Genomic DNA, 20,368 nt, shown 5'->3' on the forward strand with positions numbered 1-20,368 from the left:
CTCCTTAGGGCTCCTCAGCCTCACTTTTACCATTAGCCCCATTTCAGATTCTCCAAGCCTTACCTCATTCGTGGAGGTAGATTAGATGGAGAACCTAAAGTGAGCAACTGCACTAGTTCTTCTAGAATCTGTAGCAACCCTTTAATACTCCTTTCTCATAGCTTCAAGTCCGGCTTTTAGACTTTATACCTAGAGAAACATGAATTATTCATCTTTTCTGCATTAACCATAGTTCACTTCTAAAATTTTATTTAAATATCATTTTTCTCTTCTCCCCAGTTGTAATTGTTTTTAAAACCAACTTTGCTGTTTTGTGACATTAAAGATACAGCTAACAATAAAATAGCTCTTCTTCATATATATGCATAGATGTTTTCAATTTTCACATTGACTTTTTCTTCTCAGCTACTTTTCCTCATGAATAATGCTAAATCTTAACTTTGAATTTAAGGATTGATCCTCTGAAAGTATTGCAGCACATTCCAAAAAATAAAAGTAAAATTTGACTGCCTTGCTAGTTTCAGTGTGCCAGGTTATACAATTTCTCTATCTTAGGTTTAAGTATGTTTAATAAGGACTCTTAGACACTTGGGTGGCAAAGTTGGTTAAATGACCAACTCTTGGTTTCAGCTTGAGTCATGATCTCAGGGTCGTGAGATCGAGCCCCATGTAGGGCTCTGTGCTCAGCGTAGAGCCTGCTTAAGACTCTCTCCCTCTGCCCCTCCCCTACCACTCATAAATCTTTTTTTTAAAGTACTCTTAAAATATCAAAATACAACATTAAGATCCTTTGAAAAATAAGGATAACATGTGAGAGCAGTAATTCAAAGCTCTCTTTCAATTTAAGTATACCATACACTATTAATTTTTTGTAACACTTAAAAAAACTGAGTTGGTTTATAGACAAAGATTTTAAAGTAATGAGGGTAACTAAATTCCAAATGCAGTTGTTTTAATTCCAGTTTTTAGCAAAAATCATTTTTATCGTATTTTCAAAATTACCGGCTAGGGTTAATATAACCTGTGGTTCCATAGTTATTGTTAAAGTAGTCTTAGGTTTTTATTTTTTTAAGATTTTATTTATTTATAGACTTAGGTCTTTAAAAACTATTTTATATAGTTGACGTTTGTTTGTCACCAGATTCTGATCTACCAGCCCGCACACAAATCTTTTTGGCCAGTCTCTGCACTTTTTGCCCACTAGGTGGCAGCATTAGGCTCTAGATGAAAGGAAGGAACCCGAAGCCTTTTTGTTCATTTTTCAATTTTGTTTCCTATTTCCTCATCACAGAGTCTTGTACACGTTCTGTGGTTGATTCTGAAACAGGCAACCGACTTCCTTGCAGGAAAAGACTCCTGGAACCAAGGGCAACACAAGAGTACAACAGGCAGGTAGACAGTATTCCCCTAACGCATCACGTACCAGACAGCTAACCAGTTTGGCAAGAGTCCAAGGAAAACCCTAAACCACAACTTAAACAACTGAAATAATCCCTATATCATTCTTTACATTATTACACTCATGACTATGTCAAACTGAAAAGCCGCCTAAGAGAATTGTGACCAATTTTACCATATTTTACGCAAGGAGGGGAGGAGGGAAATGTCTTTTTTTTTTTTTTTTTTTAAAGATTTTATTTATTTGACAGACACAGCGAGAGAGAGAACACTAGCAGGGGGAGTGGGAGTGGGAGAAGCAGGCTTCCCACTGAGCAGGGAGCCCAATTCGGGGCTCAATCCCAGGACTCTGGGATCATGACCTGAGCTGAAGGCAGACACTTAACTACTGAGCCATGCAGGTGCCCCAGGAAATGTCTTATTTTTGATAGATTATAATAAAATATTAGGTGGAGGCATTTAATAAAAACTTAATTGGCTCAAAGTCTTTTCCCTTGGGTGGACTTCTCCCAACCATCTGACATAGATGTACCTACTTACTGTTACTTGAGAACTTGACATTTCAAACTCCATTTATACATTTGAACTAACAGGATTATGTGGTGTCTGGCTGGCTCAGTGGATGGAGTGTACAACCCGATCTCAGGGATCTCAGGGTTGTGAGTTTGAGCCCCACACTGGGTGTAGAGATTACTTGAAATAAAATAAAATAAAATAAAAACCCATACATGCAAGCTTAGAGGATTATAGAGCCTACTATAATGCTACCATCATTGCTAAAGTGTTACTATAAATTTTTAAGTTCATCTATTTTTAAAGTTTTCTCAATAAGAAAACATTTAAGAGATGCACTTGTTGAGAAAATTCATAACTATGGCTCAATGGCCATACTCCGTTGTTATAATTAATAAGAGAAATAGGATAGGTAACCCACATTCAATTGTTTTCTAATTAGAACGAGATCTATAATTAATTTAACTTGTTTTCTTACCATTACATACTTTTAAGATCTCTAAAACACTGAGTGAAAATGCTACCCTCTATTTACTACAGTCAGACTTTTTTTTTTTTTAATTCGAGTCCAACATTTGCGGATACTCACGCGGGCTGCACAATCTAATTCCAGAGTATTTTCATCAATCCAAAAAGATGCCTTGTACCTGTTAACAGTTACTCCCCAACTCCTACCTCCCTGACCCCCAGTAACTGTTCACGTTCTCTATGAACTGGTCTATTCTGGACATTTCATACGAACGGGATCATATAATATGTGCCTTTCATGCCTGACTTATTTCACTTAGCATCATTTCAAGGTTCACCATGTAGTGACAACGATTAGTCCTCCATTCCTTCTATAGCAACAGAACTTTGCACTGTATGGCTGCGCCACAGTTTGTTTATTCACTCATCAGCTGATTGACCTTTGGGTCCTTTCCCTTTTGGCTGTGATGAAAAATGCTGCTATGATAATTAACGTCCAACTTTGTGTATAGACCTAGATTTTCAATTCTCTTGGATATATAGGTAGGAGTGAAATTCTCAGGTCTTATGGTAACCGTGTGTTTAAAATTTTGAGGAACTGCCAAATTTTTCCAAAGCAGCTGCACCACTTTAATTCCCTCCCGGCAGTGTATGAGGGTACCCATTTCTCTATACTGTTGCCAACGTTTGTTATGGCGCGTTTTTCTTCATTCTCGATTCTTTCTATTCTTCAGACTGGATGATCTCAACTGACCTATCTTCCAAACATGTTGATTCTTTCTCCTGCCTGTTCAAATCTGCTATGCTCTAGTAAATCATTTCAGCTATTGTACTTATTCAAATCCAGAACTTCCTCTTGGTCCTTCTCTAATAATTATTGCCAGTTTTACTGATGCTCTTCTTGAGGAGAGAATAGATGGAACTTCTTACTGTGTCCGTTGTTGCTGATGTCATCTATGGCTTGCATTTTTCCATTTAGGCCTATGATACGCTGCAAATCAATTTTAGAGTATGGTCCAAGGCAAGAATCAGGCTTCATGTTTTCCAATATGGATAATCAGTGGCTCTAACAACATTTCTGTTCCTTGCTTATTTAATTCTTTTGGCATTTTGGTCAAAAATCAGTTTACCGGGGCACCTGGGTGGTTCAGTGGGTTAAGGCCTCTGCCTTCAGCTCAGGTCATGATCCCAGAGTCCTGGGATCGAGCCCCGCATCGGGCTCTCTGCTCAGCGGGGAGCCTGCTTCCTCCTCTCTCTCTCTCTGCCTGCCTCTCTGCCTATTTGTGATCTCTGTCTGTCAAATAAATAAATAAAATCTTTATAAAAAATCAGTTTACCATTTAAGTATGGGCCTATGCTGGCTCTCTATTTTGTTCTAGTGATCTATTGCCTATCATTTTGTCCACACCACACTGTCTGATTGTCACGACTTTATAGTATATCTTGAAGTTATACGGAGGAAGTCCTCAAGCTGTGCTCTTTCGTAAAATTTTAGCTCCTTTCCATTTTAGTACAAACTTTAAAAATTTCTATTTGAGAAAAAGGCTACTGAGTAACTGGTTGGGATAACAATCTATAGATCAGTTTAGAGGGAACCGTGATATTACCAATATTAAGTCTTCCAATTCACTGACATGGGACAGCTCTCCATTCATAGGCATCTTTCATTTCTCACAGCAATATCTTTAGCTTTCATTGTTCTTACAAATTTTCTGTTAACTTATTGCTACGTATTTCATGCTTGATGCTGTTGTAAATATAAATTTAAAAAATTTTTTTAAATATTCTTTTCCAATTGTTTGCTGCTTGTCCACAAAAACAATTGATTTTTGCTTATTACCCTCTATCTTGTGACTATGCAAAGTTTATTAGTTTAATGATTGCTTTTTAGGGGGATTTTTCATATAAACACTCAGACAAAGAGAGACATTTTTACATTTCCTTCCCATTTTATGCCCTTTTTAAATTTAATTTTTGAGAGAGAGAGAAAGAGAGAGAGACAGAGAGAGCTAACGAGGTTTGGAGAAGAGAGGCAGAGGGAGACGGAGAATCTTAAGCAGGCCCACACCCAGAGCAGAGCCCAACATAAGCCCTGTGCAGGGACTCGATCTCACAGTCCTGAGATCAGGACCCCAGCCAAAATCAAGAATCAGATGTTTAATTGACTGAGCCACTCACGTGCCCTCTTATACCCTTGTAAAAAAAAACCCTACCTGCACTAAACCTCCCATAAAATTTTTGAAGAGGCATAGTCAAGCCTTACTCTGACAATCTCTTTGTTTCAATTAGAGCATGTATTCCATTTTTATTTAACTATCACCATCATTCAATTTAGATTTCTTACCTAGCTATTTGTTTTCTATTCACCTCTTTTTTTTTTCCCTTTCCTGACATTTTTTGGCTTAATCAATGTTCTTAGAATTCCACTATAACTAAACTACTGACATTTCAGGTATACTGTTTTGTATTTTTTTTTAAATAGTTGCTTTATGAATGACAATGTTTTACATAACTTATCACAGATGACTCAGAGTTACTGTTCTACTTCATGTAAAATGTAATGTAAAATTTTACTTAAAATGTACGTTTGAATAGCAACACAACTGTACTTTCATTCACTCCATACAGTCCTTTGTACTATTATCAAATACATTGTATCTATGAACATTATAAACCCCACACTAAAATGTCATAATTTAACTTTTAAATAATTTAAGAAAAAAAAATACAGTATTTTATTTACCCCACAAATTTACCAGTTGTTTTAACACTGTAACTCTCAATGAGAAGCACTCTACTGGGTAGAGGACAAAGATACTGTTAAATATCTTACAAGCACAGACGGAGAATTACCCAGCCCAGACGGCCAACAGAGTCAAGGCTGAGGAACTCTACCTTAAGAATACTGCACATTATTTTTATCTGGTTACTTTCAAGAAACCCTCCTTAGAACTTAAGTTTTCATCATATTAACTGACATGTCTAGGTAAATATTATTATTTATCCTGCTTTGCAGGGGTTGTGTCTGTGCCTGTTAGATCTGGAGGTTTTTTAAACCAAATTTAGGAAATTTTTTACCATTATTTTTTTTAAATATTTCGTGACACATTATTTTTTCCCTCTCCTCCTGAGACTGCAATTATCCATATTTTAAACTGCTTGGTATCATCCCTCAGGTCTTCAGAATCTGTTCATGGATTTTCATTGTCATTTCTGTTCTCCATATTGAATTATTTTTGTCTTCATGTTAATTGAAACTTTTTTTCCTGTTTTCTCCAATCTCTGCTAAGCCCCTCCACCATTTTGTTTCTTTCCCTAATACTACACTTTTCAGTTGGAGAGTTTCCATACTTCTTTTTTAGTCTATATTGCTTGCTGAAAATCCCGACCTGTTTTTATGACTTTATACTCCTTAGGTCCTTGAACAAATAATAGCTGCTTTAAATAAATCATTGTCCACTAAGACCAACATCTGGGTCATCTTAGGGTCAGTTTCTATATATTGCTTTTCTTCTTAATTGTGCGTCCCATTTCTTGTTTCTTCAATTATCTAGGATTTTCATATACTGATTAGAGATGACATATCATAAAGACTACAGATGTATAGCCTTCCTCTAAATATTACTGATTTTTTTTTTAAAGATTTTATTTATTTACTCGACAGAGAGAGATCACAAGTAGGCAGAGAGGCAGGCAGAGAGCGAGAGAGGAGGAAGCAGGCTCCCCACCAGGGAGAGAGCCCGATGCGGGGCTCGATCCCAGGACTCTGGGATCATGACCTGAGCCAAAGGCAGAGGCTTTAACCTACTGAGCCACCCAGGCACCCCAATATTGCTGACTTTTGTTGGAAGGAGGAGATAACTTTGCTGAATTCAAACTCAAACTTCTGTGCAGGGGAGGAACTGAGTCCCTTCTCAGTTCATTAGGGACTTGAAATCTCCCTCATAAACATGGTTCAGAGGTCAGACAAGTATGTCTTGGCTGAGCTGGGACTCCTTCCTAAGCAACTCCCTTTTTCAGAGAGTTCATGCTTACTTTTCAGCCTTCCTAAGGGTTCTCAACTCTGCTCTGACTCCGGCAGCCAACAAGAACCTGGACTACAGGTGGTGTTAGGCAAAATGATAAATCTTGTCCTCTTTTAAGGACTAACTCCCCACTTCAGGTTCTGCCTGCTTTTGATCATACCCCAGGACCTTCAAACAATTGTTTCTCTTTTGTATTTAGTCCAGTTTTAATAATGGTTACCTACAGGGGGAATAATCTGATATAAGCAACTTTGCCAATATTGGAATACCAGGTAGGATTTTTAAATGTAACAGTTTTATTGGAAATAAAGATTATTATATCCCTCTACACTTTGATACATTCATCTCTTAATCCTTATGCACAGGGCTGACTCAAAAGAAACAAAGAAACAGTTTCTACCAGACAAGACACTACTTCCACGTCTGAAGAAACTTCTCCAAGGTATAATGAAAATAATGAAACCTTGGTTTTCACAGAAATTGTTTACCAACTTTATGAACTTACAAAGATGATTAAATTCTTTATGCTCTTCTACTTGTGTTATGGAGACAGTCTCACAGGCTTGTTAGAAAGATTAAATGCTTACGTTGCAAAGTGTTCAGCACATGGTAAAACCAAAACAAAAAATGTCAGGTTCTTTTCCTTAGACCTCTTCCTCCATTCCAGCAGTGGAAATAGTAGGAATTTCTCAAACATGACTGCTCTTTTTCTAGTTACTTTATCCCATTAGTAACATCTAGTTAAGTTCACTTCCTGAGGAGGAAAGATCACCAGACTGAGAACAAATCTCACTTGATGAACACAACGAGGTAGAAGCAGGGACTGTCCAGGGGGACGATAAATCCAGGGAAGACGTGCACCTCCACAGTGTCTCTGGGACAGCAAGGGTAGAGGCAGGAGGAAGACTGGCAATGTAAAAGGGATCTTTATCACAGAATTTCTCCTTGTGTACATAGAAAAGGGCTTTTCTGTGGATATAAGTATACAATAAACCACAGTAATCTAGTTAGCAAAACTGCTGAAAAAAAAAAAACTCAACACATTTCAAGAGTGAAATAAATGAAAAGGTAAGGAAAATATTAACTTAAAAAAATTAAATCATACAGGTTGGACAGGCAGATGGCAGAGTGAGAGGACCCTAAATTTGCCTTGTCACCTGGATACAAATAGATAACATCTGTATCAGTGTATATTTACACTGATACTAGGACATGACCTGAAGACTGGCAGAACGCCACAACTAAAGGCAGGAAGAGGTCACAGTGAAGAAGGAGGAAGGGCAAAGACATGGTCTGGAGTGAAAAGGACTGTATCCTGGTAGGGAGGAAGCCAATGGTACAGAGAAAGGCTGAAAACAGACTTTCACACTGGGGCGCTCACAAATGAAGAGGATGAATCTCCATAATATTTGTTTTTGAAATTCAGAAGGCCAAATTTTGTGGTTCTTAAAATCATCAGGACTTAAGATCTGGAATTTTAAAAATCAGCCAGCTTGGCTCTTGGAGAGCCTCGATGGTGTTAAGGAGCAGAGCCCCCACCCTGAAAAAGACAGGACAATAAAGAGCCCAAGCAGATATGGTGTAGAACCAGCAGTTTGAAAACGCTGGGGCAGACAGGAAGGACAGTGATTTCTCATCTCAGAGCATGGCCTGGCAGGCATCATTCCCTCCCCTACACCCAGCATAAATAACAGCTACCTGCAGGAACCAGAGCAGTATAGACACTTCTTACCTAACTTGTTTACATCAATCCATGCCGCCCCCCACCCCCATCCTAACCTTCAGTGGATCCATCCTTCTCAGTCATACATCCCTCACTCCTGGCACTGTGGGCCTCTCCCCCAGAAGACCAGGGAACAACTGGACTGAAGGAAAAAGAGGCCACAACTCAACAGCATAGCACATGCAACACACATAGGAGATACTCCCTAAAGCACCAGGTCATGGGCAACAGGGAACACTGCATTGTGGGCACTAAAGGATCTATTCTTCATAAGGCTTTTATTGTTAAGAGCAAAAGAAGTAGCTGACTTTCCTAACAGAGAGAAATAGGCAAAATCAAACAAAATGAGAAGATAGAGAAAAATGTCCCAAATGAAAGAACAGGACCAAACCAAGCAAGAGACCAAAGCAAAACATATATAATGTGCCTGATAGAGAATATAAAGTAATAATCACAAGGATACTCCCTGGACTGGAGAAAGGAGGACATCAGGGAGACCCTTAGCACAGAGATAAAAAAAAAAAAGAGCCAATCAGGGACCAAGAACACAATAAATTAAATTAAAAATACATTTGATGGAATAAATAGGCTTGATGAAGCAGAGGAATGAATTAATGAAATGGAACACAAGTAATGGAAAGTAACCAAACTGAGCAAAGGAGAGGAAAGAAAATTATGCAAATTGAGATCTGTCATAGGGAACTCAGTGATTTTGTCAAGTGTAATAACATTTGTATTATAGGGATCTCAGAAGGAAAGAGAGATAACGGGACAGAAAACTTATTTGAAGAAATAATGGCTGAAAACTTCCCTAATCTGGGGGAGAAAAGAGATACATGGATTCAGGAGGCACAAAGAGCTTCCCTCCAAAATTCAACCCAAGGAGGTCCACACCAAAAAATAAAGTAATTAAAATGGCAAAACGTAGCAATAAAGAAAAAGTTTTAAAAGCAACAAGAGAAAAGAAAACAGTTACATACAAGGGAAACTCCATAACATTATCAGGATTTTTCAATAGAAACTTTGCAGGACAGAAGAGAGTGATAGGATATATTTAAAGTGCTAAAAGAAAATAAAAGTGCAACCAAGAATACTCTCTCCAGCAAGGCTATCATTCTGAATAGAAGGAGAGTAAAGAGTTTCTCATACAAACAAAAACTAAAGGAGTTCATGACCATTAAACCAGTCCTATAAGAAATATTAAAGTTGAAAAACAAACTCTTTGAATGGAAAGGAAAACCATAGAGAGAGTAGGAGGAGTAAAAAACACAAAAGCCGTAAAAATAAATATATGTGTAAAAATTGGTCAAGGGATTCCTAAAATAAAAGGATGTAAAATACAACACCATATACCTAAAATGTGGGGGGGTCAGGTGTGGGGAGAGGAGTAAAGAATGGGTTTAAACTTAAGTGACCATCAACTTAATAGAAATTGCTATATGCAAAAGATACTACATGCAAACCTAATGGTAACCACAAATCAAAACCAGTAATAGATATGCAAAAATAAAGAGAAAGAAATCCAAATATATCTCTAAATAAAGCCAATAAACCATGAGAGAGAGCAAGAGAAGAATTAGAGAAAACCCATTTTTTTTTAAAAAATCACAAAACTAGAAACAAAATAGCAATAATCACATGTCTATCCATAGTACTTTGAAAGTAAATGGACTAAATGCTCCAAACAAAAGACACAGGGTGCCAGAATGGATTAAAAAACAAGACCCATCTATATGCTGCCTACAAGAGACTCATTTCAGACCAAAAGACATCTGCAGATTTAAAGTGATGGAGAAATATTTATCATGCAAAACAAAGTCAGGGTAGCAGCGCTTATATCAGAAAAATAGACTTTAAAACAAAGACTGTAACAAGAGACAAAGAAGGACATTGTATAAGAATAAAGGGACGATCCAATAAGAGGATATAACAATGGTATTTATTTATGCACCCAATATGGGAGCATCCAAATACATAAAACTGTTAATTACAAACATAAAGGGAACAATTGATAGTCATACAATAATGGTAGGGGACCTTAACACCCCATTTGCATTGATGGACAGACCATTCAAACAGAAAATCAGTAAGGAAACAATTTGTTTTGAATGTCTCACTGGACCAGATGGATTTAACAGACATTTTCAGAACATTCCATCCTAAAACACCAGGATATACATTCTTGCAAGCACATATGGAACATTCTCCAGAACAGATCCATATTGGGCCACAAAACAAGTCTCAACAAATTCAAAAAACTGAAGGTATACAATGCATCTTTTCTGACCACAACACTATGAAATTAGAAATTAACCGTAAAAAATAATCTGGAAAGAGCACAAATACTTGGGAGGCTAAAACAACATGCTATTAAACAATGAATGGGTCAACCAAGAAATTAAAGAAAAATCAATAACTACATGAAAACAAATGAAAATGAAAATAGAATGGCTCAAAATCTTTGAGATACAGCAAAAGTGGTTCTAAGAAGAAAGTTTATAGCAACACAGCCCTACCTTAAGAAGCAAGAAAAATCACAACCTTACATTATACCTAAAGAAGGTAGAAAAAGAAGAACAAACCCAAATCCCAGCAAAAGGTAGGAGTAAAGATTAGAGCAGAAATAAATGATGCAGAAACGAAAACAACAACAACAAAAAAAATAGCACAGATCAATGAAGTCACGAGCTTTCAGAAGAGCAATAAAATTGATAAATCCTTTATATGTTTGTAAAAAAATTTTTTTAATTAAATTAAAAAAAAAACATAAAAATTGATAAACCCTTAGCAAGACCCATGAGAGAGAGCGAGAGAACCAAATAAACAGAATTACTAATGAAAGAGGAGAAATAACAACCAACACCATAGAAATACAAACAATTCTAAAAGAATATTATGAAAGCCTATATGTCAACAAATTGGGCAACTTAGGAGAAATGGATAAATTCCTAGAGACATATATTCTACCAAAACTAGGTTAGGGAAAAATAGAAAATCTGAACAGACCAGGTACTGGTAAGGAGATTGAATCAGTAACCAAAAAACTCCCAAAAAACAAAAGTCCAGGACCAGACGGCTTTACAGGCAAACTCTACTAAACATTTTAATTTTTTTATTTTTATTTTTTTCTACTAAACATTTGAAAAAGAGTTAATATTGATTCTTCCCAAACTAGTCCAAAAAATAGAAGAGGAAGGAAAACTTCTAGGTCCTTTTTATGAGGCCAATATCACCCTGATAACAAAATGACATAAAGATACCACAAAAAAAAAATTAAAAGAAAGAGAGAGAGAGAATTATAGGCCAGTATCTCTCATGAATATAGATGCAAAAATCCTCAACAAAATGTTAGAAAACTGAATCCAATAAAATATATTTTAAAAATCATGTACCACAATCAAGTGGAATTTATTCCCAGATGAAAGGGTGGTTCAATATTCATAATCACAGTGATATGTCACATCAGTAAAAGAAAGGATAGAAACCATATGATCATTTCAATAGATGCAGAAAAAGCATTTGACAAAGTACAACATCCATTCATAATAAAAACTTCTCTGCAAAGTAGGTCTAGAGGGAACATATGTCAAGGTAATAAAGGCCTTATTTGAAAAACCCACAGCAAATACCACACCTAATGGGGGAAAACTGAGAGCTTTTCCCTTAAGATCAAGAACAAGACAAGTATGTCCACCCTCATCAGTTTTATTCAACATAGAACTGCAAGTCCTCGCCACAGCATTAAGACAACATAAAGAAGTAAAAGTCATCTAAATTGGTAAGGAAAAAGTAAAACCTTCACTATTTGCAGATGGCATGACACTATATATAGAAAACATTAAAGATTCCACCAAAAAGCTACCAGAAATGATAAATTTAGTAAAGTTGCAGGATATAAAATCGGTGTACAGAAACCTGTTGGATTCCTATACATTAATAATGAAGCAGCAGAAACTGAAAATAAGAAAGCAATCCTACTGGGGCGCCTGAGTGGCTCAGTGGGTTAAAGCCTCTGCCTTCGGCTCAGGTCATGATCCCAGGGTGCTGGCATAGAGCCCTGCATCGGGCTCACTGCTCGGCAGGGAGCCTGCTTCCCTTCCTCTCTCTCTGCCTGCCTCTCTGCCTACTTGTGATCTCTGTCTGTCAAATAAATAAATAAAATCTTTTAAAAATTAAAAAAAAAAAGAAAACAATCCTATTTACAATTGCACCAAGTACATTAAACATCTAGGAAGAAACTTAACCAAAGAAAGACCTGAATTCTGAAAACTATAAAATATTGAAGAAATAAACTCAAGACAATACAAAGAAATGGAAAGACATTCCATGCTCATAGATAGGAAGAGCCAAGACTGTTAAAATGTCCATACTACCCAAACCCATCTACAGGTTTAATCAATCCCTCTTAAATACCAAAAGCACCTTTCACAAAACCAGAGCAAATAATCCTAAATTTTTTAGGAACCACAAAGGACCCCAAATAGTCAAAAGCAGTCTTGAAAAAGAAAAACAAAACTGGAGGTATCACGATCTAGATTTCAAGTTATATTACGAAGTGGTAGTGATTAAAACAGTATGGCACTGGCATGAAAACAGACACACAGATCAATAGAATAGAACAGAAAACCTGGAAATAAACCCACAACCAATCTTCAACAGAGGGGGAATATATATACAATGGAAAAAGACAGTCTCTTCAACAAATGGTGATGGGGAGAACCACAGCAACAGGCAAAAGGATGAAACTGGACCACTTTATTTCATCATACACAAAAATAAACTCAAAATGCATTAAAGATCTAAATGCGAGGCCTGAAACCATAAAAATCCTTTAAGAGAACACAGGCAGTAATCTCTCTGACACTGGCCACATCAACACAGTTCTAAATGTCTCCTGAGGCAAGAGAAATAAAAGCAAAAATAAATAACTGGGACTACACCAAAATAAAAAGCTTCTGCACAGCAAAGGAAGCAATCAACAAAACTAAAAGGCAACCTACTGAATGGGAGAAGATATTTACAAATGACATATCTGATAAAGGGTTAGTATCCAAAATACATAAAGAACTGACACAACTCAACACATAACAAAACCAAATAACCCATTTAGAAATGGGCAAAAGACATGAAAAGATATTTCTCCAAAGAAGACATACAAATGGATAACATACATGTGAAAAGATGTTCAACATCACTTATCATCAGGGAAATGCAAATTATAACTACATGAGATTATAACCCCCCACCTGTCACAATGGCTAAAACAGAAAAACACAAGAAACACCAAGTATGAGCAAGGATATGAAGAAAAAGGAAGCCCTGTGCACTCTTGTTGGGAATGCAAACTGGTACAGCCAATCTGGAAAACAGTATGGAGATGCCTCAAAATGTTAAAAATAGAACTACTATATAATCCAGGAGTTATACCACTGGGTATTTACCCCCCAATACAAAAGCACTAAGAAAAGGGATACATGCACCCTTATGTCTATTGCAGCATTATTTATAATAGCCAAACTACAAAAGCAGCCCAAACTATGGAAGTGTCCACCAATAGATAAATAAAGAACATGTGGTATATACATGCAATGGAATATTATTCAGCCATAAAAAAGAACAAAATCTTGCCATTTGCAACAACATGGATAGAGCTAGACTGTATTAAGCTAAGCAACAGAAGTCAAAGAAAAACAAATGCCATATGATCTCACTCATTCCATATGTGGAATTTAAGAAACAAAACAAATGAGCAAAGGGAAAAAGACAAATCAAGAAACAGACTCCTAACTATAAATAACAAACTGATGGTTACGGGTGGTGGGGGGCATGGGGGATGGAGAGTAAGGAGTATTCTTATCATAAAATAAAGTGATAAAAAATTAAAAAGCTATATAAAAAGTTAAATTATACATGTTTAAAAAAATTTTTTTTAAAGTTTACTGTGCTTCCATTTATGAAAGTAAATTTTGCTCTTTGTAAAGGAACAAAAAACTAGAATTGTACAGGACTATAATTTATAAATTCTTAAAATGAACAATAGATTATGAAATATTTATCATGTATTTACATAGTGTTTTACTTGATCTTTACTATTTGCATTGTATTTCTGGAATAAATATGACAATTTATGTACTTAGTATTAAAAATTATTGGAAATTTAGGCTGTTTCTAATTTACAGAACTATCAATTTACAAATTTTACAGATCTCTGATAATTTCCTTGGGTTTTGTCATCTGTAAATATAATTAGTATACAATTAATGTCAATTAATGTCCTCACCTTGATTTCTTAAAATGTGAATTAATAAAGGAAGAAAAATGGAGTCTTATGAAACATATGAGGGAATGCTTTCCAGGTTGTATTAATTCATGATTACTCTTCCTTGGATATAGGTCTGTTGGGATATAGGTCTGTTGGTACCTAATCACATCATCTTCCAACCTATATTTCTCCACCTTTCCACAGGTATATAAGAGACTTTATTACATATTATTCTAATATCCAGCTGCACCATTCTTACAGAATCTATTTCACCTGTGTTTCTAGTACCCTATCATAAAAGCATAAGGAGGCATCGATTGTTCCAAGTGAATTCACACAGATTTTCTGTTCTAAAGGTTATTAGAGAGAGATGAGGCAAACACAGGTGCTCCAAGGAAATCAAAGTGGAAGCACTGCTGCCGCAGATAGGGCAGAGCTGAGAAGCAGCTGATGTGCTGAGTAATAAGAAAGAATCAGAACAAGGATAGTACAAGACCCCAAGGATTATATCATCATATCCTGCTAACATGATATATACTCTCAGCTTAAGCCATGGAGAATGACCTGAAGGAGAGAAGGCCAAAGTAAAATTGACATATTTAAGTAATGGTACAATATACCTTTGGAATATAATATTTTTTTATGTTAGTGATTGATTGGTTTAAATGTTAGCCTAATAGCGCCCATCATTATGGTTGTGTGTCTGTAATCCGTAAGCAGTGGGGAAGAAAAGGGACATCTCCTTGAGTTCTTTAGTCAGGTGTACATTGGTATAAACCACAAGTCAGCAGTTTTTCTGTAAAGAGCCAGTAAATATTTAATAAATATTTAATCTTATGGGTCATATGGTCTCTCTTGCAGCTATTCAACTCTACCATTGTGGCATAATAGCAACATAGACAATATGTAAATGAACGGACACAGCTGTATCCAGTAGAACTTTACTTACGAAACTGGCGATGGGCTTGATTTTGTCTATAGTTTGTTGACCACTAGTGTAAACACCAAGAGGTAAATATCTAGCATAAATATCTAGGTAAATATCAGTGTTGCTTAAATATGTCCTAAAATCCCAAATGAGCAAGGAATATTGTGTAGATTAATGCAATTTTACTTTCCTATGATATCATAGGAATCACATTTTCATATTCAATGAACTCAATATACAGTTGAACCAATTTTTCTAGATATCATCAAAACTTGAGGATCACTTACCTGTGCATAATCACCAAAGGGCTGGGAATAAGAAATGCACTTCTCCAATGTGTGTTGTGATTCATTTCCCTGAGAGATTGCATCCAGAATATTGCTTGCAATTCCAGTCTTCTGCAGAGTGGTTTTACTTGCAGGGGCTAAAGTTAAATTTCAATATTTTTAGCCAAAAGTTGTTTTGTTATAAATTATAAACAAAGTACAAAACTCATTAATTCAACTTTAATTCAACAGATTTTCATTTGCCTCCATATAGCTATAGTTCTTATCCCCCAGGGGGAGGATATACAGTATATGATGCTGTCCTGTTCATTTAAAGCAACTGAACATGAAAGTTTGTCCAATGGATAGATAATTTTGATGGAAAAATTTTTAAGATACATGTCTAATCTCTAAAAGAAGGCAAACAAAATGTAAACTAATCTTCTTATTAATGCAATAGTTGTAACCATCAATTTTAGACCAGGTAAAAAATGCAGTGGATATAGAGGAAGCACATTAAATTTTTTTTCTGGCTGGGGCGCCTGGGTGGCTCAGTGGGTTAAAGCCTCTGCCTTCGGCTCAGGTCATGATCCCAGGGTCCTGGGATCGAGCCCCACGTCGGGCTCTCTGCTCCACGGGGAGCCTGCTTCCTCCTCTCTCACTTTCTGCCTGCCTCTCTGCCTACTTGTGATCTCTGTCTGTCAAATAAATAAATAAAATCTTTAAAAAAAAAAATTTTTTTTTTCTGGCTCTTTTAAAAAATTACAAATTAATGTCGAGGTACAAGAGGATACTTTATAAAATACAGAGCATATATATTATTTCATTTCTTTTAACTCTATTCTTTTTTCCCCAGAGGTAACAGTTTAGAATTTATTTTCCCAGATTTACTGTATGCATTTACACATTAAATATGTACACGTAAGAATATATAGTTAAAAAAAAGAATACATAGTTTTAAACAAACATAAATGGAATCATTTGAGGCACACGTTGGCTTTTTCTACTTAATTTGCTTTAGAGATAATTTCATATTAGTACATGTAGCTCTCCCTCAACTATAACAAAGAGTTGTATTGTATTCCATTTTCTGATGAACTATTTTTTTATTTAACCATTCCCCTGTTGAGGAATATTAAGGCACTTTTCAGTTACACTATTGACAACCAACATTGTAGTGAATATCCATCCTAGTGCCTCAAACACACATTTGTGATTTTCTCTTAAAACTATATTTAATAATTTACCTTAATTGAAGGCCTGAGAAAGTCTTCCAAAAAAGTAAGTAAGAGTTCAACTTCTGCTTATTATCATTAGCTCACAGTTTTGGGGGAATAGTTTGCAAATATTCTGGATATATGAGATATGTAGAGGTTTAAATCTCTATTTTAGAAATAGATTTAGAATACAAATGATTCTATATGTATTATACAGCATTATAGTATTGCCAAGAATTCTCTTGCCAGATTTTCTATTATGATTCACTAATTCAATAAATTTATTATATTCTTAATAAAATATTACAAAAGATGTTTCCTTAAATAGTTAAAATACATTTTAAGTGTCTTAATTTTGGTTATTGTTTAATTTAAAGATGAGGTCATAATTTAGGCTTTCATGGCCAATAAGCATTATTTGCTTCCATTTAATTAGAGTAAGACTGATTATGGAAAGTATTTAATAAAACTCCAAAATATTAATACTGAGCTCTTACTTACATGATAAGCACACACTGGGCAACACACTTGCCAAGTTCAGGTATGGATTTTTACTGAGCCGTATTTCTTTTGGTGGTTCTCCCAATAGTGAAGTCTGATTCTTAGAGGCCACCTATTTATCAAAAATTAAACAGTAGGTGTTTAATCAGAGGTACAGGAAAATATAAATGCAGAAAAAGTAGAGAAATACTTACTCTTCAGTAAATCTAGTTTAGTGTAGTAGAAATTTGTAGAACCCAATGTTTGAACATATGAAGTTATGGAGTATTTCTGGATAGTGATTAAAATGATCACACTCCACTTATTTTTTCAATTAGTTTTTTTTAAACTACCCTAGAACTTTAGAACTGAAAGAGAATTAAAGGCATTCTTGTAAATTCTTTTCATTGGAACTAGGAGAGAATTAGTTCACAAGAAAAAGCAAATCCCATACCTTATTTCCAGAAATATGTTATCTAAATTTTCCTACTTGGATTTTTATAGTGTATGGCTACAGCCAAATGATAAAGGAAAGCTTACGCATTTCTGGTTCTAAAAGTAATACCAAACAAAATAAGTGGATTTAATAAAATCCAAATCCACATTTAGAAGATAACCCTAGAAATTCACATTTCTTGAAAATAAATCAATAAATTTTATATAATTAAGTGTAAGCGTTCTAGCATTTAACAGAAGAAAAGGGCTGATTCTTCAGATCATTTTGTTTTGTACTGATGGAATTTTTTACTTTTCAACTCTCTGTTAGTAAAAAATTTTTTTTAAAATAAGACAATTTAGGTTACTATAATTAAAGCTAGAAGCTAAGTTTTCATTTCTAGTTAATTTTTGTTTTGTTCCCTGAACAGAATGAAATATAATATCAAGTGTTTATTTCTATATTTGAGAAACAACTCAATAAACAACTCCTTTTATTTCTTCCTTATCTGGTCAATATTATTGTATTTGGGTTGAGAAATCTGTCCTGTACATCTTCATAAAACTCAAAGAAGTCCAGATTTGCTTGTGATAGATAAATCACAGATACAGATGTATTTATTCAAAGATGCTTATTGAATGTTTACCATTCAGTGCTGTGGTAAGCATTGATAATACTAAAATGAGTAGGACAAGAAGACTACCATTAAGAAATTCACAGTTAAGGGGCACCTGGGTGGCTCAGTGGGTTAAAGCCTCTGCCTTCAGCTCAGGTCATGATCCCAGGATCCTGGGATCAAGTTCTGAGTCGGGCTCTCTGCTCAGCAGGGAGTCTGCGTCCCCCTCTTGCTACCTGCCTCTCTGTCTACTTGTGATCTCTGTCTGTCAAATAAATAAATACAATCTTTAAAAAAAAAAAAGAAAGAAAAAATTCCCAGTTAAGTAGATATGATAGCTCAAAAGAAGTTTAAGATGGAAACATAAAATTCTAGGTAGGAGCTACCACCATTACATATTTGCCAAAGGAAAATGTATAGCATGATGAAAGATGGTGGCCTAGAGAGAATTCAAAGACTGAGAAAATGTAGCCAGGAAGGTACTCTAAGATTTTGTCTTTAAAGTACTTAAATTGCCAAGATAATCAGATTCTATCCTATCAGGGTTCTCAACTCTAGCTATGAAAGAAAATCACTTATAAAAAAAAAAAAATAGAGTGTATCAATAACAACAAAAAAAGCCCTGGGCCAAATGGCTTCACTGGGTAATTCAATGAAATATTTATTTCTAATTTAAAATCAATTAATTAATATAGTGTATTAGTTTTAAAGGTAGAGTTTAATGATTCATCAGTTGCATACAACGCCCAGTGCTCATTCCATCAAGTGGCCTCCTTAATGACCATCACACATTTACCCCATCACTACCCACACCCCACCACCACTTTCCCTTCAGCAACACTGTTTCCTGGAGTTAAGAGTCTTTTATGGTTTGTCTTCCTCTCTGATTTTGTCTTATTTTATTTTTCCTTCGCTTCCTCTATATTCATCTGCTTTGTCTCTTAAATTCCACATATGAGTGAAATCATATCTTTGTCTTTCTCTGATAATTTCACTTAGCATAACACCCTCTAGTTCCATCCATGTCATTGCAAATGTTGAGGTTTCATTCTTTTTGGTGGCTCAGTAGCATTCTACTGCCTATGCACATGTGTACAAACACACACACACACACACACACACACACACACACACACCCCACTGCTTCTTTATCCATTCATCTGTTGATGGACATCTGGGCTCTTTCCATATTTTGGCTATTATAGACATTGCTGCTATAAACATTGGGGTGCATGTGTTCCTTCAAATCACTATTCAATAAAACATTTAAAGAGGAATTAATGCCAATTCTTTTCAAAATCTTCCACAAAACTGAAGGAGAATACTTTCAGCATTGTTCTAGTACCAAAGCCAGAGAGACACCACAAAAAAGAAAGAGAACCACAGATAAATTTCCCTTATAAATTTTGGTGCCAAAACCATTGACAAAACACTAGCAAACCAAACTGAGTAGATTATTAAAGGGATTATACATCATAACCAACTGGGATTTACTCCTAAAATGCAAGGATGATTCAATGTACAAAAGTCATTCAGCATAATACACTATATTAACAGAATGGAGAAAAAAAACCACAGTCACCTCAACTGATGCAGAAAAAGCATTTGACAAAATTTAACATGGTTTCATGATTAAAATTCAATGCACTCAGGGGACCTGGGTGGCTCAGTCAGTTAAACATCTGCCTTCAGCTCAGCTCATGATCTCAGGCTCCTGGGATTGAGCCCCGCATTGCACTCCATGCTCAGCAAGGAGCGTGCTTCTCCCTCACTCTCTGCTGCTCCCCCTGCTTGTGGGCTCTCTCTCATTCAAATAAACAAATAAAGTCTTTAAAAAACAAAATAAAATGAAACACACTCAGCAAAGTTAGCACAGAAGGAAGCTACCTTAATAAAACAGAAGTTATATACGAAGTCAACATCATACTCAATAGTGAAAGACTGAAATCTTCCCTTCTAACATAAAGAACAAGACAAAGCTGTCTGCTTTCACCACTTCTGTTCAACATAATATTGGATGTTTTAGTCAGAGAAAA

General features: G+C 35.6%; 1 protein-coding gene across 2 annotated transcripts in view; it reads right to left on the reverse strand.

Annotated features, from left to right (window-relative positions):
* RAVER2 (ribonucleoprotein, PTB binding 2) overlaps positions 1–20,368 on the reverse strand; it is a 90,180-nt gene that overhangs the window by 10,867 nt on the left and 58,945 nt on the right. For both annotated transcript variants that reach the window (XM_032302460.1, XM_032302459.1), the window contains exons 10-11: positions 17,302–17,413; positions 15,605–15,741 (exon numbers count right to left, since the gene is read on the reverse strand). In XM_032302460.1, coding sequence (XP_032158351.1) covers positions 15,605–15,741; positions 17,302–17,413 — 249 coding nt within the window. The remainder of the gene's footprint in view (positions 1–15,604; positions 15,742–17,301; positions 17,414–20,368) is intronic.

This window comes from Mustela erminea, chromosome 10 (genome assembly GCF_009829155.1).
Source record: "Mustela erminea isolate mMusErm1 chromosome 10, mMusErm1.Pri, whole genome shotgun sequence".
In the NCBI taxonomy this organism is placed as follows: domain Eukaryota; kingdom Metazoa; phylum Chordata; class Mammalia; order Carnivora; family Mustelidae; genus Mustela; species Mustela erminea.